Source organism: Dermacentor variabilis, chromosome 11 (genome assembly GCF_050947875.1).
Source record: "Dermacentor variabilis isolate Ectoservices chromosome 11, ASM5094787v1, whole genome shotgun sequence".
NCBI classification, from domain to species: Eukaryota; Metazoa; Arthropoda; class Arachnida; order Ixodida; family Ixodidae; genus Dermacentor; species Dermacentor variabilis.
The window spans coordinates 48,531,098-48,553,402 of NC_134578.1; the positions used below are offsets into that span (position 1 = coordinate 48,531,098).

General features: G+C 43.7%; 1 protein-coding gene across 1 annotated transcript; it reads left to right on the top strand.

Annotated features, from left to right (window-relative positions):
* The first annotated feature begins 3,570 nt into the window (after nucleotides 1–3,570).
* Nucleotides 3,571–11,896, top strand: LOC142564362 (15-hydroxyprostaglandin dehydrogenase [NAD(+)]-like). Its single transcript, XM_075675342.1, has 5 exons — nucleotides 3,571–3,671; nucleotides 5,415–5,511; nucleotides 8,377–8,453; nucleotides 9,109–9,263; nucleotides 11,476–11,896. Exons 2-5 carry the CDS (start codon nucleotides 5,415–5,417, stop codon nucleotides 11,585–11,587), a joined length of 441 nt encoding a protein of 146 aa, XP_075531457.1. The 5' UTR covers nucleotides 3,571–3,671; the 3' UTR covers nucleotides 11,588–11,896.
* Nucleotides 11,897–22,305: the final 10,409 nt, after the last annotated feature.

Here is a 22,305-nt window from a genome sequence, read left to right on the forward strand (position 1 = left end):
CATTGGTGCTCATTATGCTGACATGTCCTAGTATTCCACCATGCTACCACATGTTATTTTGAGACTTCTTTTGTAGGCAATGCTTCTGTCACTTCGGCCGCTATCGCAGCTAATGAGCCCCAGAAAGCTGATGAACGGCACCACCCTCCTTAATGAGAAAACGTTTCTGAATGCAGACAACGACGTATGCAGAAACCAATCTTGTAGAACGTTACGCCTAGTGCTTCGGAGAAAAAACCAATAAATGTGTAGCTTTTTTATGTGTGCAATATCTTTCTTGCGTGCAAAAACAAATACTCCGTTTCTTAAAGACTTCATGTCCTACCCAATGGGTGACCTGGGTTATAGGTAATGCCAAAAAACGTTTGTTTGTTTTTTCTGTCTCTTTTATTCATTGTTATGGTTTCCTGTGGAATTGTGGCAAGAGCGATCAGAAAACGGATCCACTAGCACCCATCTTTCACTCAAGTTCGCCCTCGGTGATCGGTGCCCGTAGAAAGTAGAAGGTAGGATTTGCACTATATATTCCAACGCAACTTCAAGGGCACTGAAATAACTCTGCATTAGTGTGCGTAAAAAATGAAATTTTTGCACAAACAATATGTTTATTGTTTCCTGCGAAAGATTATTAAATTTAGGCACCTAGAAACATCAAAGCAGCATAATAGCGCTGGAGAGTAAAGAACCTTTCCAGCGCGATCTGGCGTTCCTAAAACAACTGTGCTTGCTTTCGCGTTTAGGCGTCTTTATTGCTAAATGCAGTTGACGCATCTGTCATTGCAATGAGGCAGGTCAGATAGGCTGAAAAAAAGCAATCTGCTATTATGTGTATCATCCAGTTCGTGTTCTACGAAAACAAACAAATACAGCGCGTTCTTATTTTATCTGCTATCTCAATATGTTCGTACTATCGCGAAGTCTTATTGTTACTCAGGTTTCACAATTATTACAATCTCTCATGCGCATCCATATTACATCTAGGCTTATTTATTCGGTGATAAAAACATGCACCAGTGCCAATATTTCTATTTGGTTATTTTTAAATATACATCCCTACAATGAAGCCGGACAAGAGTTATATCTTCCAAATAAATGATTTAGTAGGAATGTGTTAACAGTTTATGGGCTGAATAAGCAATCGTACAATAATACTAAAGTGAACACAGATACAATTCGTGTCTCGCAAGAGAAAGCTAAACGGCTAATAGGAGTAGTACTACACAGGTCTTATACGGTGCCCCTTTTCAAAAAACATGAAGTACTAACCATTACAAACGTCATGGAAAAAATTCGCATAGGGTATTTACAACCAAGTTAAAGGACATCCTTAAGGTTTTTCAGAGGCATCATGCCAAAGAACATTGCCACAACCTACGCCATGAGATTTTTAGAAAGTGACATCCCGCCCCAATTACCGCACTGAAAAACTGAGCTGATTATCAGATTCTGCACTTTTTAAACCAACACCCTTTTGTAGCTACCTTCATTGAGGAGATCGGTTCACACCGTATTTTTGAAATGATTCTTATCAATACAAACATAAACTTTGTGTCATGTTTCATGTCATAAGTATTTGCCGTTTCCTTGTTACACTTTGTGCCATTCGGAAGCCGCGAAAATCAATCTTTCGCTGTCACATGACTGCGTTAATTTTGACATTTTTTATTTGACTCGTACACTTTTTTGTGGCTTGAATGTCATAATATTTACTGAGATATATTTATCCACAAAATCGTTACTATATAGACCAACTTCTTGTATCTTATGGTTATTGTTTTTTGCTGCACTGCTATGGCTTTTGTGAAATTGTAACACCGAGCATTGTGTCACTTTGGGGGTGAATTTGGGTTTTCAGGGTGCATGCGCCCTCTCAGACTTTCTTGACTTTTGAGCGGTCCCATAGGCAACAGTATTTTTTATTCTTCGTATTTCTTTTTCTAGCTGGCTGAAATAAACTTCATACTTCAGACTTAGTGCTCTCCAAGTGAAATAAGTATCGTGGCAAAGCCACGAGTCAAGTTCCAAGACACACAAGGAGACAAACTATTACAAGCTGCATAATCACAAACGACAGACAGACTCCATGTATGCAGGAAGTACTTAATAGGTTCGACGCTCGGTACCACCAGACATCTAATTGTTTATCTGATAGGCGGCCATGTCCTCCGGCAATGTGACCAAGTGCCCATGAGCTCGGGTACTTGGGGTACATCTCATATCGGAAGAAGGCAACACAATGATTTCGATCTTTCTGCACACGCCATGTTCAACTAGGCACGGCCTTCTCCCACATCATCTATCGCGGCTGTGAGAAGCAAACCAAGCCTGCCGCAGGGGACCCAACAGTAAAACGAAAACATGCGCGCTCTCTGTCAGGTACTTCGCATACAGCGCACCAAGCTCAACGCTTTCAAAATTATCCAGCCTTCGTCCCCACCTCAGTAAGTGCATTGTCGGGCACCACGTGGAGGAGGAGGAGGAACAACTTTATTAAAAACACCAGTCAATGAACGTCAGGAGAGATATGTTTCTCCCCCTTCAGCCCTAGCTGTCAGCCAGAATACCTTGAGACGCAGCAGCAGCAAGGGCTTGACCAATGATGTCCTGCTGGACGTTGGGGTCTGGGCTGCGTAGCATAGCCTCCCAGGATTCTGGAGTGTGCGAGCTATCATTCTTAGGCGGACATGTCCCCACCATGTAAACCAGATTTGCTGCCTCATCACAGAATTTGCCCTTTGACCTGAATACTCCTGGATGCCACTTGCTGTAGAGTACGGGGTTTGGAAAAACCCCCATCTGTAATTTCCTCCACATAACCTCATCTTTCTTACGGAGCGTTCTCTCCCCTTCCGGGTAAATTTGTTGATTTAGTGTGTAGTCTGCTGCGATTTCCTGGTATGCGGGCATATCCTCTCTTCTGTTTATAGTTTCGGTGATTTGGGAGCTTCCGGGGGTCGACCGGTAAGTGAAACCTCGGGCGACCGAATGAGCCTCCTCGTTCCCTCTAAGTCCCTGGTGAGCTGGTGCCCAAACGAGCAGAACAAGCTGCCTAGGTCCTCCTTGCATGTTTAATATACGAATGGCAGTCTCCGTCACCCTCCCCGATTCGTAATTTCTCATAGCGTTTTTGGAGTCGCTGATGACCACATTTAGCCCCCTTTGGCTGACGGCCAAGGCTACGTGTACTTCCTCAGCTTCAACCGTCTCGACGCCACTGACTGTGCAGCATGCCACCGGAGTTCCATCTTCTCTAACCACCATGGCCGCGTGCGCCGCTTTGCTGTCATATTCTGCAGCGTCCGTATATAGGGCGTCCTCTCGACCAGTTTATCTAGCTTGTAATGCATCTGCCCTGTCTTTACGAAAAATTGCAAATCATTGCCACGGACATATTTCCTTTGAATTTAGTACTGCAGTACGTGGTCTGAAATCCTTTTCCAAGCCGCGCGTATATTCAAAGAACTGGGCGCTGGGCCAGGGGACTGCTTGTACCACCTTATGAATCTGTGGGTATTGACAATACAGAAAGTGACAGTAGATTCTTACTTTCTCTTTGCATACCAGAAGCCTTCATTCAGACAATCAACAAGTTTGGCAAGTTGGACATCCTTGTTAACAGCGCTGGCATTCCAGAGGTGCCAGACTGGAAGAAAGTGTTCACTATCGACGCGGTGAGTAAGGCTGTTAATTGGTAATATCTGGAAAATGTGCGGTAATAACTCATTACACGCGTTTCGAAGCGCGTTTACAGCTTGGTCAATGTTGAGACTTCGTACAACAAATCAGCCATAATACTACATTAAAATATATATCTTGCCATAAAACTGCGCTGTAATATCCACTTCCATTCAGTGCTGCCATCCTCCCGCTGCCACGATGCCTTGTGACAATGTAGGTAAACCATAAATAAAACATACGTAACGCCAGATATCCTACACAGGACCTCATATCAAACTATGATGCACCTGATAGCGCATGTGTTGCGTGTGTGTTTCCTCGTTCATAGTGCTTTAATTTCTACTTTAACGCTGCTTTAACGTGCAAATGAAGAAATGGAAAAGCACACGTCCCATATATTCAACAATAGCACTTGTATACTCGATATCCAATTACATTTTTAATTGGTACTAAAATTAAAATTTATTTCACAATATCTTATCTACTTAGGTGACATAATTTGCTCCCTTTATCTTGCATGAAACATCAAGAAAAATTTTGGTGTTCTGCCTAAGCGACCGATAAATACGCGACCCCGGTAAAGTCATACAGTCTAAACCCGGAATGCTAGCTGTCAAAGCGGTAACCCAAATCACAAGATGCTCTCGTGAAATAATGTCCAGTTCCTCCGGCTCAGGCAGAAGTATCTCAGGCTACGACAAATTGTGGCTCACAGAATCTTCCGTTTTTATTTTTCTTCATGCACTATCCACCGCATGGAAACAGGGAACACCTAGACAAATCAACTCGGGTGTATTTTCTGCTTGCGTGTCGCACACAACCGAGGCAGAAATTATGAATTATAGCCCTTGTCATCGCCCTTTTGTCAATATTCTGCGTCCTACCGTGAAGTTCAAAACACCTTATACATCCAGAGAAGGGAAAGGATAAATAATTTTTTTTAAGTTTTCGCTGTGGCATCCGCTTTTTTCCCAAGGCTGATTTTTGTAATCGCATTTTATTATGATGGATAAAATGCCATCATGATACATCTTTTACTTTGTCGCGGCAAAGTATAATTAAATTTTTGGTTTAGCATTCACAAATCACAATATCATTGTGAAAGACGTCTTAATGGGGCACTCGGGCAACATTTTGACCTCTTGAAGTTCCTTACCTTTATATAGTTAATGTACGTACACAAGCCTTTCTTTGCATTTCGCGCCCATTTAATGGCCACCGGCCTCGAATTTCCACCGGCCGCAATTCCTCTCAAGTTTCTTCAAAGACCTAGAACAACACTACCTCCGTGTTAAGCGCAAGAATCAGCCGCTTCCCTGACGATAGCGCCACTGATGCTGTGCCATCTCCTCAACTGTTTATGGTTGGCCCTGTTCCCGGTTCCTGCTCGTTCCATTCAATCTGAAAATCAACTTACTGTCGATGCGATTGTGGCAGTTTAATTTTAGTGGCTCAGGGTGCGCATATTTTCAGCAGTATGCAGGTATGTTCAGGAGTCTCATAGGACAGACAAGGGTGGCTTTGCCGCTACTGAACTCCTTACCACACAGTAAATTACCAACATAAATTAATGGAGATACGCAACAAAAATACCTATAGTATTGCTTTTTATTGGCTTTAAAAACTAAATTTCTCTGAATAATATTCTTATTCTACTATCCGGTACACAATCACGTCGGCGATGTCATTCTTTTCCTCTCGTTGGTTTTTGTTTTTGTTCTTTCGACCACCTCCAGATGTCTGTATACCGAGGTACACTCCTGGGCATGAAGTTCATGGACAAAAGCTGTGGCTGGAAAGGAGGACACATCGTGAACGTCGCCTCAATCACAGGCAAGATGGCAAGAGTTGCCAAGTCTACGCCACATCTCTGTTATGTGTGCTCTGCTAAAGCTCAAGGAGATTCAAGCTTTGTACATACCGATAGCGCAGTGGAAAAATTCTTGAATCAATAATGTGTACTGCGGGCGGCAGTGTAAACTAGAAAATTGGTGGATCAAGGTGTTTCTTTCTTGTGCTCGTCGCGTTTTTCTTCTGCCATGCAACATTGTAACGTACAAAGGTAGGCGCTGCCTTTGACCGCGTGAACGATCACGCTTTTATGCGTCCAACATAACACCGCCTGGGCTGCGTGTGCTTACCACAGGAGTAAAGGCCAATAGTTGTGTTGAGCCTAGACAAACGATGATAGTACAATTTTGGCGCCGACTGCTAGTACTCAATACTTTGGTTGAGCTCAGGCCGGCGCTATGCAAAGTATAAATTATGTGGTTCAACGTGCAGTTCCAATGTGCATCCTCTAATGGACAGCTGCAAATTCGGTCGTGGGAGACGCCGTAGTTCAAAACCATGGAATAATTTGACCACACAGGTTTCTTTAGCATGCACCTCAATCTAGGTGGCACTTGCACTTTTGCATTTCGCCGCCAAAGTAATGTGCCCGCCGCGGTCTGAAATGAAAACCACGAAATCATGCTCATTAGTAGAGTGCCACAGTGGCAAAGCCACAGTGGCAGGTGCTGCACGTTGGTTGAGACGCGGTGATATCACTAGATTTGATTCTTGGTTTGAATAATTGCATTATTAAAAGGAATTCAGGGAAAACACAGCGAGGGCGGGAGATAGAAATTCAAGACGATGAGCAAAACAAGAACAAGGTAAAAGCGGGAGACAACGTTTCGACAAGTGGACTTGCCTTTTTCAAGGTGACATATGCTTTCCTCTTTTCCTCGTTTTGCTCGTCGTCCATTATTAGTACTAGTATATGCTTTGAAAAGCTATTAGTGGGGTATTCGCATGACGTCACTTACGTCATATTATAGTCCTATTCACGGCTTCCACTGTGCCTCTGGTGATAGGCGTATCTAGACAACGCGCAGCTTTTCAACGCGCTGGTCCTCCTACAAATTGGCAACATCGATGACGTCAGTGAAAAACCCTATGGGGGACCAGCGCTGGCCTGGGAGTGCTACAGCAGTTGGAGTGTGGAAATAAAATATGCTGGCGCCGTCCTTTAAGGCTGCCATGAAAATACCCGCTTGTATCGACGTTCGCTTCAGGGCCGATGTCACTAGCCTGGCTCTGTTCATGGCTAGGCGTGTTGCCAAGAGCGCATGCGCTTCTACTTTCTTGTACGCTGGTTCCCAGTCATGTAAGAAGCCGGGCTCATGTGGCTGAATAATGAGGAGTAAACAAGATAAGGAGATAATAAACTATAGATAATGAGCCGACACAAGATTACTTCATGTCCTATTGAAAAGTGCTTCCTCCAGTCGGTAGGCTTTGTGTTAAGGCGCCGCTGTTGACACGTGAGGCTTCAGCGCTGGTTGCTCATACATTCAGACATACAGACAGAGAAAAAAGATGGAAAGAAGCAGGCTGTCAACTGCCACCTGAATTCATACGACCTCTATCTGCTCTTCGGGAAAGTGGTAACAGAAGCACGGAAATCGAAAATAAATACAAGGAAAGAAAACAGAACAGCAAAACATTCGGCAGAACCCGCCTCACGATGACTCGATGGTAATTTGCTTAGCGTTGTATCAATATAGCCTCATAACGTATGGCCATTGTCGACACAAGTTCTGTATGATAAATGTGCTGCAGCGGGAATCCCCTTTCGCGCTTCCCTAACAACACTCGGCGCCATCTAGCACCTTCGCCGAGAAGCTTGTGCGTTGTCTCCGAGATGCATGATGTGCCGGTGCGCGCGCACGCTGAGAAACGCCTCATGCGACAACCGGGCTCCTCGCTCGCGCTTCTTTCGGGACACCCAGCGCCATCTATTGGCGCTTCCGAAAAATCCGCACTTGGCGCGGATTTTAGCAAAGACGAGACGAGACGCGTGGCGCGCCAATGCCTCCGACCACTGGTAATCAATCCCTCACTTGCTGAACAGTCAGTGGTACATACTCAGTGGCCCAACTTGGCGGAAAGTTTATTGAAGAGCGGCACAGCATATCCACTGCATTCATGGCGCAGCTGGCTGAAGCGTTGGCGCGAAATACGTCCGCTGAGAAGCTGCACATACCCAGTGAATTTGCAGCACAGCCTGCAAGAGCATCGGGTTGCTGTCCTTGAGGAACCCTTCCGACGTGTGTTCAATTGCGCTCAGCATTGGAGAAATTTGACGGACCTTTGTCGTCATTGCGTGGTAGCACATTTCCAGTGGCACATACCTAGTTACACAAGTCGGCGTCAAACAATTTCTTAACGCAGTGGTACCGACCCCGTCCCACATCTATAGTGAGCCACATCACCGTGAAAGAAGTTCGTTGAAAAGGAACAGGTATGTGCGCAGTGTCACTTACTGAGTGACCCAAGTCGGTCCGACTGTTCCTTTCACCGCAACCCGATGCGCTACCCATTCGATCACAGTCTACCCAGTTACTCAGGTAGGCAGGAATACGTTGGGATACAAAGACACACAAACACAGACATGTGGCTCCCCGAAAGTGCGCGACTCAAAGAATGCTAACGCATTAAAATCGAGCATGGCACTATAAACAAACATAAGTCCGCAGTGTCCCACGAATTCCAAAACAATATATAGATTACGAAAGAGCATAAAGCCTACGAACATGGCAGCGCTATGTTACACGGACCACTGTCTTAGGTATTTCATTTTTTTTCTTTGCTAAAATGTAATGCCTACCGTTCTTCTATTGACGATAAGAACTGTTTCTCTATTCTCTGCAGGTTTCATGTCGTGCCCACCCGTACCTTCCTATGCTAGTGCTAAGGCTGCGGTCATCAGCTTCACAAGATCTTTCGGGGTGAGCCACACGTGTTGACAACGTCTCTACTCAGCAAGTTATGTATATTATCGGTATCAGCTCAATATTTCCAAGCCAGTAGCATTTCTCGTGTGTGTGTGTGTGTGTGTGTGTGTGTGTTTGTCGGCCGATATTCAACCTGTAGACATAGAGTTAACGAAGGGAACGGCCGAAAAGAGGAATTTAGAGCTAATATATGCATTAGTGTTCCAACACTCACCGCTTCTACAAAATATTTATTATGAGCTAGAAGTATAATGTTAAACAGACGCGAGCGTACTATTAAAATAAATTCAAACATGAATAATTCCGAATCAATCTCTATGCGTTTTTTTTTCACTTCGAAGCTGACCTGAAATTGGGACACCTGGGTTAAATCAGATTCCAAAACGGGTACTTTGGATGGCTGAATGCTTAGAATCAGTCTAGAGAGCGATTACACGCCGCACTTCTATGCAATTCTGCATGACAGCGTTCTAATAAGTTCCTTCCCGTTTTCATTTGAATTTGCGCTAATTAATTTGTGCATGTCCTTGTGAACTTCACAATTTCCTAAAGCAGACAGCTGTTGCTTAACGCTTATTCTTATGTCAGTAATGAATATGCGGAAGAACGTGACCTGAAGAAATACAATCTGTGCTTTTCTTTATTTTAGAGTGATCAGCACTTCAAGAGAACGGGCGTCACTGTGAACTGCATCTGTCCGGACGCCATGGAGACTCCGCTTCTGAAAGGGCTGCTGGATTCGTGCGTACAAGGCGGCCCTGAAGCCATGGCTGTTGCTGAGTATTTCAAGCAGAGCATACTCGAGTACGGGCTATGCGTCGTTCTTTCAGTTAGTAACATACTGAGTGTGAGAGATGGAGCAGAAAACGACCTGAAGTTTAGCATCAGAGCAGGAGGCTCACCATTTTAGTGCACGAGAAGAAAGAAAAAAAAATCAAAAATAACGTAAAGAGCTCCCCTGTGATTGACTGAATGACGGAATGCTTTGAATGATGTTAATATTTCGTCCAATATTACTGCATGTGCGCTAGTATGTACGTATGTACGTCTACTCGTGCAAGGACCACCGATCGGTCGAAATAACATTGGTTATGTTTGGAAAACAAGATAAACACCCCTTCTATTTATATCTGCATCTGTCGCACTAACTTGTCATGTTTAACAGCTAGGTGTGGAACGCTTTTTTGAATTATCTTTTTTCTTATTTTCTTTATTATTACTTTTTTCTTCGGCTGTACTGATGCAACAAAACAAGCACACCGTTAAGCGCTCTAAAACCATGCAGTCGCACTTACGTTTAAACCTTCGGTAGCTACAAGGTTTCATAACATGTCCAAAAAACCTTTACACGAGTGAAAAGAATCTTTAAAACTTATTTGCATATATGTAAACATGTATACGTGCTTCATGGCCGCACAAGCCAAGGTAGCAATCCAGAAAAAATTGACAGGGTCTCTTTTGTTATCCCTAAGATGACCTCAAGGCGAAAGCATAAGTGCTGATGCATTAAAGACGGACACAAGGCATACACATTACCTTAATTCGCTGAGTCTACTTCACTTAGACATCCCTCTTAATTTGCTTACTGATTCCTTTTATTTTGCTTAGTCATCCCTCTTAATTCACTGAGTCTTCCTCTTAATTCCTTTACTCATCCTAATTCACTGAGTCATCCTCTTCGTTCACTTACTTATCTTAATTCGCTCACTCATCTTAGTTCGATTAGCCTAATTCGCTTAGTCGTCAATCTTAATTCTATTGCCTTTAATTCCCGAGTCACCCACTTAATTCGCTTAGTCATCCATATTAATACGCTTCGTCAACCACTTGATTCACTTCATTATTCCGTAATACGCTTTGTCATCTATCTTTAACATAAATCTTGCTTGATTGCGGGGGTAGGATCCATTGATGATGACGATGATATTGTTTGTACCTTTAGTGCCGTCGCTGCGTTTTCGCTCTGGGACTTTGATGGTCGACTGGACGATCAGGCACTATATATATATATATATATATATATATATATATATATATATATATATATATATATATATATATATATATATATATATATATATATATATATATATATATATATAGTACAACATATGAAAAGGAAAGCTGATATTAAGCTTCAAGCATGGTATTGATGGCAGCGCTTACCTGCAGACCAAGGCCAGAGAGTCAGGCAGACAACGAAGCACGTTGTTCTCTCACAATAGGCCTACAGAGCATCGAACGCCCTATATTATGACACCGTTGATCCATCTTAACGAAAGGCAAAATAACGACATATAGCGACGCCAAATAGAAAAGTTTAATCATTTTGGACTAACAGCAAATATATGCAAATATATTGTTATTTGCAAGTATATTTTTAAGATCACGGCAACGGCATTGATAACAAGGAAAAATTAAGGCTCAACTTCCTGTTTTTTTTTCTAATTTCCTACCGAAACCCCCAGCGTCACACTGATACAACCTATCCCCTCAGGTTCATCAACGTGGCGTCGAGGATATTAATTTATTTTTTTGTATTTCGCCCACTGTCATGCGCCAGATATTCTCCAAACTTGCTAAATTCACTCTTCGTCTCCTTTAGAAAGCAATGTAACCCATCTTTATTGATTGGAAGTTGACTACGCCCTAACATACGCAGTATAAATTTATGACTTCTCGATGAGCTGGTACGCGAACTAAAAGGGAATATTACTCCTCGTCTTTAGCTTTGACATCTTTTCCTCATGAAGACATATTTTATGATTACGTGATCTTTTTTTTTATTTCTGAAGGGAGATTTGCTAGTACACGTAAGCATCCCTTTCTTTTATTGTCGCCATGGCGGTCTTCCATTCAGTTCTTTGAAAGCGTGCTTCACAACGATCTTCAATGGCACAAGTGGTGACGTACTTCTTGTTTTTTTTTCCAGCCTAAACAAAGGGCTGTCAAATCCCTACAAGCAACTCGTTGCCTTGGCAGTGCATGATTCTTTCTTTATGCAATTTCTTTGCAGCCCAGAGAAAACTGCTCTCGGAGTCATCAAGCTCATTGAAGAACGCGTCAATGGAGCTGCTTTATTAGCTCTCCGTACTGGCAAGTTCGCGTACCAAAAGTTTGAAATGTAGAAAATAAGAAAGATCGGAACAGACTGTCTGGAACTGGTTCTAAGCATAGAGGACTAGAGGTGCCCATGAGCGCAACTGCCCCTCAAGTCGTAAACGCTATAAATTGCTTGCTGGGGTTTGAAATAAAGCACAGTATAGTTAGCGGCTGGAACAGAAAATGAAAACGCTGTTGGCGTCACTGCACCGGCGACTCAGCCGTTAAAAAAAAAAACTGAGACAAGAACACTAACAATTGCAATTCGTCAATTTCTATGTTATGTTTAATGTCGCACGTGTTATCCCTTTGAAATAAAAATAATTACCTTCTGATTTCTTTAGTACTACCTATAGAAAGCGTCTCTCCCTACTCTATTTCGATAGCAATCATCGTATTCCTCAAAAGTGCTACACAGTACGCATCACTCAACACTTGCGTGGATAAATTTCGGAAAACAAGATGTATCCGATTCCATACGTCATCGGAGGTAGCGAGGCTGAACAATGGACGACGCTGTCACTCTGCTTGATGTACACACAGAACGTGCGACAGCGGACGAAAAATAAAGAGAAAGAAATATATTCTGTTTGATAATAACCGTCACCTTTCTATTGCTTCCGTTGCCTTTCTTAAAAACTATGCACTTTTTACTTTCTCGTAACGAATGCTGTCACGCTGATAACGCACATGCGATTCGTGAATTGGTAATGCCAAGCGGAAAGGGCGAAACACGGGAAAAAACGTGTAAGAGAGATTAGCAGTACTATTTGGGCATGCGATAAGCCCCAAAAGGTGCAAACGCTTTTTCTAGTTTACATCTGACTTCCGCTGAAAAACAAATTTGGCAGCTCACAAAAGCAAGTTCGAGCTGTGGGGCTTCTTCACTGACTTTGCGCTTCCTATATATCATAGAACATCTTTTTTCTAATCTTTCAATCCGGAAATTCGTTATTTTCTCACGAAACAACGAAGTTGCACTGGTTTCAGAAACATAGGCAATATTTCATTTTCTAACCATTATTACACCAAAATATGGTTACTTCAATGCAGCACTGCAATCGCTGCGTTCTCAAGTGCACATGGAAACCGGCTGCGATTTATTTCCTCTTAGCGTTTACGAATCGAGGAGGTTCCAAATAACCTGCTTGGTACGAATACATTTGTGAAACAGCCACCACGCTGCCCCATCTCGGAGTCCGCGATTCCGGAGACGGAGTTGAAGCCGCTTCAAAAAGGTGGAGCTAGCTGTCTGTTGTGCTCCGACTTCTATAGAATGTAGATTCTATCGGAACCTGAAGCAGTAACTGTGTTATTTCTTCTGACACCGACCATCGCCACCAATAAAGAGCGTAACAAGTGTTGGTCTATCACCATTATATCTTGTTCAGATTTTTTCATTACTATTTCGTCGTTATACATTAATGGTGTGTTTCCCTGCAAAGTGTCAAATGTGTGTGCTGCATTGCAGCGCATCAATGCAGTGAAGCACCTCTAATGAGTTTTGTGCCGTCGAAACAGAAAATCCGTGTGCATGACAAAGGGACCTGTCTATGCAGGTAATAGGAGCTGAAATATCTTTTGGGCACAGCGCTCATGTGATGTTAAAGTCTGTGTGACGGTATATTTTTATGCACCTTTCATCAATCAACATGACCATCATGGTTGATTTATTTTTTCAAATTGACTTGGCAGAGAAATAATTAGTCACGGTTAAGGTCAGAAAATACGGAGCTCTCGTTAATTTGCAATGACTATGTACCTTGCTAGTTTAATTATGTTGCTACTACCTAGATATGCCTGAGACCCGTGAGGTGATGTATTCTCAGCGCATCAATGTCCATATCATTTCAGCAGCTCACGCACACGATTACAATTCTTCGGCCCTTTTATGTTCAATGCTTATTTGCATTCAATGATGGCTCTACACGCAACAAATTTATGTTTAAATGGTCATCCACTAGGCGTACTCCTAAACGTCATGGAAAGCTGTACGTTGAGTCAAACATAATTTGGGCCAAAATTACGCTGTCCATACAGAGTTTATCACGTTAGTACTTAGCCCATGCTTTGAACGCACCACAATATGGACACACGTTTTTTACGCAATTAGCATTATTAAGGTACTTCACGGAAATTCCTAGGGCTGTCTGTGCCTGTAGCTAACCGTTGTCCCACTAACTTGGTTTACTGGGTAGTCCATGCTCCAATGGCGATAATAGCAGGCTGCTGTGATGAGGACACCGCCTACGAAACCAGTCGTCGGACCTAGTTGACTCATAGGTATTTCGCATTGAGCAGGTGCCACAGTCATCAGTTAATCCTTTCGCGACAATTTGTGTTACTGGGCACGTGCCATAGCTTATGTGCCGCTCTTCCATAAACCCCTTTACCCACTCTTCTGCCCTTGGTATGTAAAACTAGGCCTAGTGTCTCACGTCAATGAACTTCTTTGATGTGAGCTCGGATCACTGGGTATGCGCAACTGCGTATGCTCTGCTCTTCAATTAACCACTTTAACACCAACGTTGTGCCAGCGAGTTTTTGCCACTGGGTATGTGCCATTCAATACACTTCATTCAGCCTAACTTGCATCAATCTGAATGCGAAATTAGGTATGTTCCACAATTCACTCAACCTCTTTGGTATTAATTTGGGTCACTAGTATGTTCAACAAAATGTGCGCAACTGGGCATGCTCCGCTCTTCAACTAACCAATTCAACATTGACGTTGTGTCAGCGGGTATTCGCCACAGGGTATATGTTGTTCTTCAATACACATCAATGAGCCCCACTTACATCAATCTGAATGCGAGAATAGGTATGTTCCACACTTCCTGAACATCTTTGATGCTAATTTCGATCCCTTGTATGTTCAACAAAATGTGCGCTACTGGATATGCTTCGCTATTCACTTAACCACTTTAACACCAACGTTGTGTCAGCGGGTATTTTCCTACTGGGCATGTGCCATTCTTTAATACACCTCATGCAGCCCAACTTGCATCAAACTGAATGCGAGATTAGGTATGTTCCACACTTCACTGAGCCTCCTTGATGTTAATTTGGGTCACTAGTATGTTCAACAAAATGTGCGCAACTGGATATGCTTCGCTATTCAATTAATCGCTTTAACACATAGGTTGTGTCAGCGGGTATTTGCCACTGGGCATGTGCCATTCTTTCATACACCTCATACAGCCAAACTTGCATCAAACTGAATGCGAAATTATGTATGTTCCACACTTCACTGAGCCTCCTTGATGTTAATTTGGGTCACTAGTATGTTCAACAAAATCTGCGCAACTGGATATGCTTCGCTATTCAATTAACCACTTTAACACCAACGTTGTGTCAACGGGTATTTGCCACTGCGAATGTGCCATACTTTTATACACCTCATGCAGCCCAACTTACATCAAACTGAATGCGAGATTAGGTACGTTCCACACTTCACTGAGCCTCCTTGATGTTAATTTGGGTCACTAGTATGTTCAACAAAATGTGCGCAACTCGATATGCTTCGCTATTCAATTAACCACTTTAACACCAACGTTGTGTCAACGGGTATTTGACACTGGGAATGTGCCATTCTTTCATAGACCTCATGCAGCCCAACTTGCATCAAATTGAATGCGAGATTAGGTATGTTCCACACTTCACTGAGCCTCCTTGATGTTAATTTGGGTCACTAGTATGTTCAACAAAATGTGCGCAACTGGATATGCTTCGCTATTCAATTAACCACTTTAACACCAACGTTGTGTCAGCGGGTATTTGCCACTGAGCATGTGCCATTCTTTCATACACTTCAAGCAGCCCAACTTGCATTACTATGAATGCGAGATTAGGCATGTTCCACACTTCACTCAACCTCTTTGGCCTTAATTTGGGTCCCTAGTATGTTCAACAAATTATGCGCAACGGGATATGCTTCGCTATTCAATTAACCACTTTAACACCAACGTTGTGTCAGCGGGTATTTGCCACTGGGCATGTGCGATTCTTTCATACACCTCATGCAGTCCAACTTGCATCAAACTGAATGCGAGATTAGGCATGTTCCACACTTCACTAAACCTCTTTGGCCTTAATTTGGGTCCCTAGTATGTTCAACAAATTAAGCGCAACTGGATATGCTTCGCTACTCAATTAACCACTTTAACACCAACGTTGTGTCAGCGGCTATTTGCCACTGGGCATGTGCCATTTTTTCATACACCTCATGCAGCCCAACTTGCATAAAACTGAATGCGAGATTAGGTATGTTCCACACTTCACTGAGCCTCCTTGATGTTAATTTGGGTCACTAATATGTTCAACAAAATGTGCGCAACTGGATATGCTTCGCTATTCAATTAACCACTTTAACACCAACGTTGTGTCAGCGGGTATTTGCCACTGAGCATGTGCCATTCTTTCATACACTTCAAGCAGCCCAACTTGCATTACTATGAATGCGAGATTAGGCATGTTCCACACTTCACTCAACCTCTTTGGCCTTAATTTGGGTCCCTAGTATGTTCAACAAATTATGCGCAACGGGATATGCTTCGCTATTCAATTAACCACTTTAACACCAACGTTGTGTCAGCGGGTATTTGCCACTGGGCATGTGCGATTCTTTCATACACCTCATGCAGTCCAACTTGCATCAAACTGAATGCGAGATTAGGCATGTTCCACACTTCACTCAACCTCTTTGGCCTTAATTTGGGTCCCTAGTATGTTCAACAAATTATGCGCAACGGGATATGCTTCGCTATTCAATTAACCACTTTAACACCAACGTTGTGTCAGCGGGTATTTGCCACTGGGCATGTGCCATTCTTTCATACACCTCATACAGCCAAACTTGCATCAAACTGAATGCGAGATTAGGTATGTTCCACACTTCACTGAGCCTCCTTGATGTTAATTTGGGTCACTAGTATGTTCAACAAAATGTGTGCAACTGGATTTGCTTCGCTATTCAATTAACCACTTTAACACCAACGTTGTGTCAGCGGGTATTTGCCACTGGGCACGTGCCATTCTTTCATACACCTCATGCAGCCCAACTTGCATCAAACTGAATGCGAGATTAGCTATGTTTCACACTTCACTGAGCCTCGTTGATGTTAATTTGGGTCACTAGTATGTTCAACAAAATGTGCGCAACTGGATATGCTTCGCTATTCAATTAACCACTTTAACACCAACGTTGTGTCAGCGGGTATTTGCCACTGGGCATGTGCGATTCTTTCATACACCTCATGCAGTCCAACTTGCATCAAACTGAATGCGAGATTAGGCATGTTCCACACTTCACTCAACCTCTTTGGCCTTAATTTGGGTCCCTAGTATGTTCAACAAAATGTGCGCAACTGGATATGCTCCGCTATTCAATTAAATACTTTAACACCAACATTGTGTCAACGGGTATTTGCCACTGCGAATGTGCCATTCTTTTATACACCTCATGCAGCCCAACTTGCATCAAGCTGAATGCGAGATTAGGTACCTTCCATACTTCACTGAGCCTCCTTGATGTTAATTTGGGTCACTAGTATGTTCAACAAAATGTGCGCAAGTGGATATGCTTCGCTATTCAATTAACCACTTTAACACCAACGTTGTGTCAACGGGTATTTGCCACTGGGAATGTGCCATTCTTTCATACACCTCATGCAGCTCAACTTGCATCAAACTGAATGCGACATTAGGTATGTTCCACACTTCACTGAGCCTCCTTGATGTTAATTTCGGTCACTAGTATGTTCAACAAAATGTGCGCAACTGGATATGCTTCGCTATTCAATTAACCACTTTAACACCAACGTTGTGTCAGCGGGTATTTGCCACTGGGCATGTGCCATTCTTTCATACACCTCATGCAGCCCAACTTGCATCAAACTGAATGCGAGATTAGGTATGTTCCACACTTCACTGAGCCTCGTTGATGTTAATTTGGGTCACTAGTATGTTCAACAAAATGTGTGCAACTGGATTTGCTTCGCTATTCAATTAACCACTTTAACACCAACGTTGTGTCAGCGGGTATTTGCCACTGGGCACGTGCCATTCTTTCATACACCTCATGCAGCCCAACTTGCATCAAACTGAATGCGAGATTAGCTATGTTTCACACTTCACTGAGCCTCGTTGATGTTAATTTGGGTCACTAGTATGTTCAACAAAATGTGCGCAACTGGATATGCTTCGCTATTCAATTAATCACTTTAACACAAACGTTGTGTCAGCGGGTATTTGGCACTGGGCACGTGCCATTCTTTCATACACCTCATGCAGCCCAACTTGCATCAAACTGAATGCGAGATTAGGTATGTTCCACACTTCACTGAGCCTCGTTGATGTTAATTTAGGTCACTAGTATGTTCAACAAAATGTGCGCAACTGGATATGCTTCGCTATTCAAGACAAAATTATCTTACTCACGGATGGTTCAGACTGTTTCAGACTCCACGCTGTATTATACGCATTGAGACGTTGTCTTCGTGTTCGGCGCATTCGCGATATATTTGGCTGCAGTCTGTGTAGATTCGTTGATGAAAGAAAAATTGTACATTGGTGGCTAGTTTCAAGGTAGTGTGAGGTAGGCAGTGCTACCCTGGTACGCGGCTTCGTCAGTGCGTGGTACCAGCGTGTGTGATAGGGTGGTGCCCGCGTGGTAGCAGCGTGATGCCCGCTGAGGCACGTTTCTGAATGCATCTAACTGAAATGATTGAATAAGGCTAAACGCATGACATATTCTTTCACTTATTATTATTAGGCGACCGAGTATAATGAGAACAGGCAGGAAAAGTTAACAGGATTACCTTAACGGGAAGTCGAACAATGAGCTCATACTGATCTCTCGAGCTAGCGCACCTCCATGATCTACGGCTCAAGCAAAGTACCTAACTACACCACGATTTTTTTTTACAGATCGGCGTTCTTCTTCGCGCCAGGTGAACCAGATAAGATGCCGACTGATAAGGAGGTAGCTGGAGATCAGTTCAGCTCAAAACTAATTCAAATGACAGGATCTGCAACAAGAATCTCCGCAAATACCACGCAATACGGCGTGTTCCGGGTCGAAGATTATCGACGACGTCTCTGAAACTCTCCATCATGGATAAAAGTGAGCACCAAAATTCATGGGAGTGCCAGTTCTACTCCTTTAAGTCCTCTCAAAAGGTGAACCCTAGTTCTCAGAGCTCCTTTTTTATCTTGCAGGGCTAACCTGAGCCAAGGTGATTCATAAGTTTCGTAGGCAGCCATTTTTGAGTGGTCTTTCGATCACGTCACAGTATCAATCTTTCATTTCTTTTTTTTTTATTTCCCTTCCGCCTACTTTCAAAAATAAAAATGTCTGTGAATAATGGCACAACATGCCCAGCAACGCGTCATCCTAAACATTTTACAGGCAATGTTCAATCCCAAAATCCGGGTTCGGTTCTGGAAGTAAAAAAAACGTAAAGCACACACTTGAAACATCAATGGTGCCCAACGCGAAGAGCGACGTGCCAAAGGCCCATGCGAATAAGAAAGTTTCCGTGAACGTTAGCAGGCAATCGATCACGAGCAGATGGCGGGCAGCATCCAATGCTCGATGGTCGTTGCGAGGGTGCCGCGTGCTATTCGCCAATCAAAAAGTCACAGGAACAAATCGTCGCCAGCGGGTGCCGGACGCGTAGGAGCGATCTGCAGAGCGATTCTGTACTATCTTAAAGAGAAACAGACCTTCATCTATGGCTGAGGCCGGCATCAAGCATTGCTGACTCCACGCCGTTTGTTTAAGAGCAAGGCTTCCTTTGGCTACCCACACGCCCATGGTTTTGAGTCGCTCGGTCGCTCGGTATCGCGTCTTGTGGGACACAGCAAACGCGCATGAGCACGATCAACGCGCAGACTAATGCCAGCGTGTGGTCGTCATCTCAACCAATCGCTACAGAAAACTAGTGCACGTAGTATTTGGGCGTAGAAATCCCTAAGGCAAACAAACATATCGGTGGAAGACCGCACGATATTCAACGGCTTCTTCTACGTTCTTGAATTTCTCGGTATCTTGCCTGCCACAATCTTGGACAGCCGGGCACGTATAACGGGACTATGTTTTACAACACGAGATTTTGACCGACAAGGTAGCGGCCTGCTGTGAGTGGCACCTCTGCCTTGCGTGATAAAACAATGAACCACGACATGAAACATGTGCATAAAATGTCGGCTGGCAGGTAAATCTAAAGCAGGCGCACACACCTCCGAATGGATTGGCGTACGATACTCAACGGCTGCTACAATTTCGCTGCGTTTGGACAACCCCATATCTGGGCCATTTAGTTTCAATCACTACGCACATTGGCCCCTTCTTGACCAGTCTTCTGGCACGGGTACGTGCTACTTTGGCGCGAAGGATAGATATATAAGCCATGAATGTATTTACGTGTGTGTCGCCCTTGTCTGAGCACACAACTCTCGTCACAATTTACTCGGCAAACATCATACACCGTCTTGTAGTCCTAGTGACATCATCGCATCGAAGTGTCACAGTGTTCATTCACCTGATTTTCTGTATGCATTTGGGCATAGCTTGTGAAGTACGTAGTGAGTAAAATATACACTCCCCAACATTAAAGCTATGATCTGTTCTGTACACAAGCATAAGGAGGTGGAGATTAACCTTATCGTCCAAACAACTCATCGCCTGATCCGTCATCTCTGGTAACACAGCAGGTGGCTTGCTTCGAGGTAGGGATGCTACATTCATCGCATAGAAGGAAACTAGACCCAATTCTGTTCGTCTCAGATACTTTTACAAAAATAACTGTTTCGTAAAAGTTGCCTTAAGTATTAATTATCTGGGTCGGGGAAGGGGACTGACACTGAGTCAGGCATTCGTGCCTTTTTGTCAGCCTCTTTGACAGAGATTCTTTGTATTTTATTTCTGTCAAAATAAACATTCATTCATTCATTCATTCATTCATTCATCTGGGGAAACAGGCTGCTTCGTCCCGGCGTCGTTTTCAGTAGCTTTTTTGACTAGTCTCCAATATCATGTGTTGATATCATTATGTGAATAAACAATATTATTGGAATAACGAATATGCGCTACGTTCGTGGGAGCATAGCGGCGTGAGTCGTACATTACGTAACACGTTAAAACGGCAAAAAACGAGAAAGAAGTATTTCGGCTGCCAATTGACCAAGAAAGAAATCCCTAGCGGTTAGGAGGCATTCTCTGACATCAAAAAAAATCTAATTACGCACATCATCAGCACCAGAAAAGATTGCTGAATAATGTTCTATATGCTAAGCACTGTGATAAAAAACACCTCCGATGTTGCACTGACACCGAGATTGGCGCATGCAGCTGCGGAACGGTTAACTTAATTGACCTCTGCTGCTGTGGGCTGAGTTTCCCGTCGTTCGTTTCAGGGGACATCTCTCCTGGAAAGAGGAATGGGAAAATGGAAACGCTGGGTTCTTGGTGTGACTGTACGACAGCTTTGCCTGCGTGATAATTTCAACTGATCCCAGAACGGCCAGGTGACAAGTGAAAAATAATTTTGTGGCCTTTTTGCTTGACGTCTTGGTGAAGTTCGACAGTTTCGTACGTTGCCTGTTCGCGGGCTCCACGTAGGAGAACTGACTGCATACAGCGTAAAGTCGGCCCCGAGTCGACACATACCAAGTGACCTGAGTTATCGCGATAGAAGTTGGATTTGACTGTCAAATCTGGTGAAAGTAATGCAACGGCAACATGGGCAAGGCGCAGCTACGCGTTTTCCATAACTCGCGTTTTGGTATAGCGATAGATGTCTGGCTCACGCGAGACGTACCGTGCGTGGTTTCCAATGTGGAAAGCTACCGCAATTTTGCATTTGTCTGTGTCTATGCGGCTCATAAGGATGGAAGTGTTAGCGGAAACCGCTGAACGTCTTACATACTTACTTAGCGTTGTGAACAAGCTAAAAGCGTACACCTGCTCCGCCACTAGGCCTACACGTCGTTCAGGAGGAAGGTGAAAGCAGACGTACTGTATTGTTGCTATCAATTTTTCCAACTTGTTTGCAATATCGAGCTTTTCAGCACAGTGCGAAACCCGCGATACCTTCCACAGTCATTCCCCTTACACCAACAGGGAAAATACACTACGAAAAAAAAACACTTAAAAGATGCCCATCAGAAGCTCACCTAAAGAGAAGTGTACGACATGTCGAAGACAACAAACATTTCGTGCGATAAGATGCACCCACTCCACCTACCCCCCTCCGCCCCCCTGTCCTCTAGGTGGCCGTGCGAAGACGACAAATACAAATACGCGACGTACGAATAGCGCACCAAGGTTCATTTCTCCGAATGTCTCTCTCTCTCTCTCTTTTTCTCTCGCTTGTTTTCACGTCACATAGGCCGAGATAAGCCGCAGACGTGGAAGCATGGCCACGGCAATGTTCACCCGTGAATATAAGTACTGAGCGGCGTGATACAAATAATAAGCGGTCTCGATATCTTTTTCTTTGGATCTTTCTTTTTTTTCATCATACAATTTTGGTCACGCTTGTCCACCGCGTGCTTTTGCTCTAGCTCTTTTCGAAGTGTTCTCACCAAGAGCCGAGAACAAATTGAGATCCGCGCCACGATTGAAGTAAACCGCGGGGTAGATTATTGGAAGATGGAACGGTCGAACGCCTCCACCCAATGCTTCGAACGCGCGCGCGCGTGTCGAAGCGACGTCGCCAAAAAGCTGAAACGGGATGAAGCG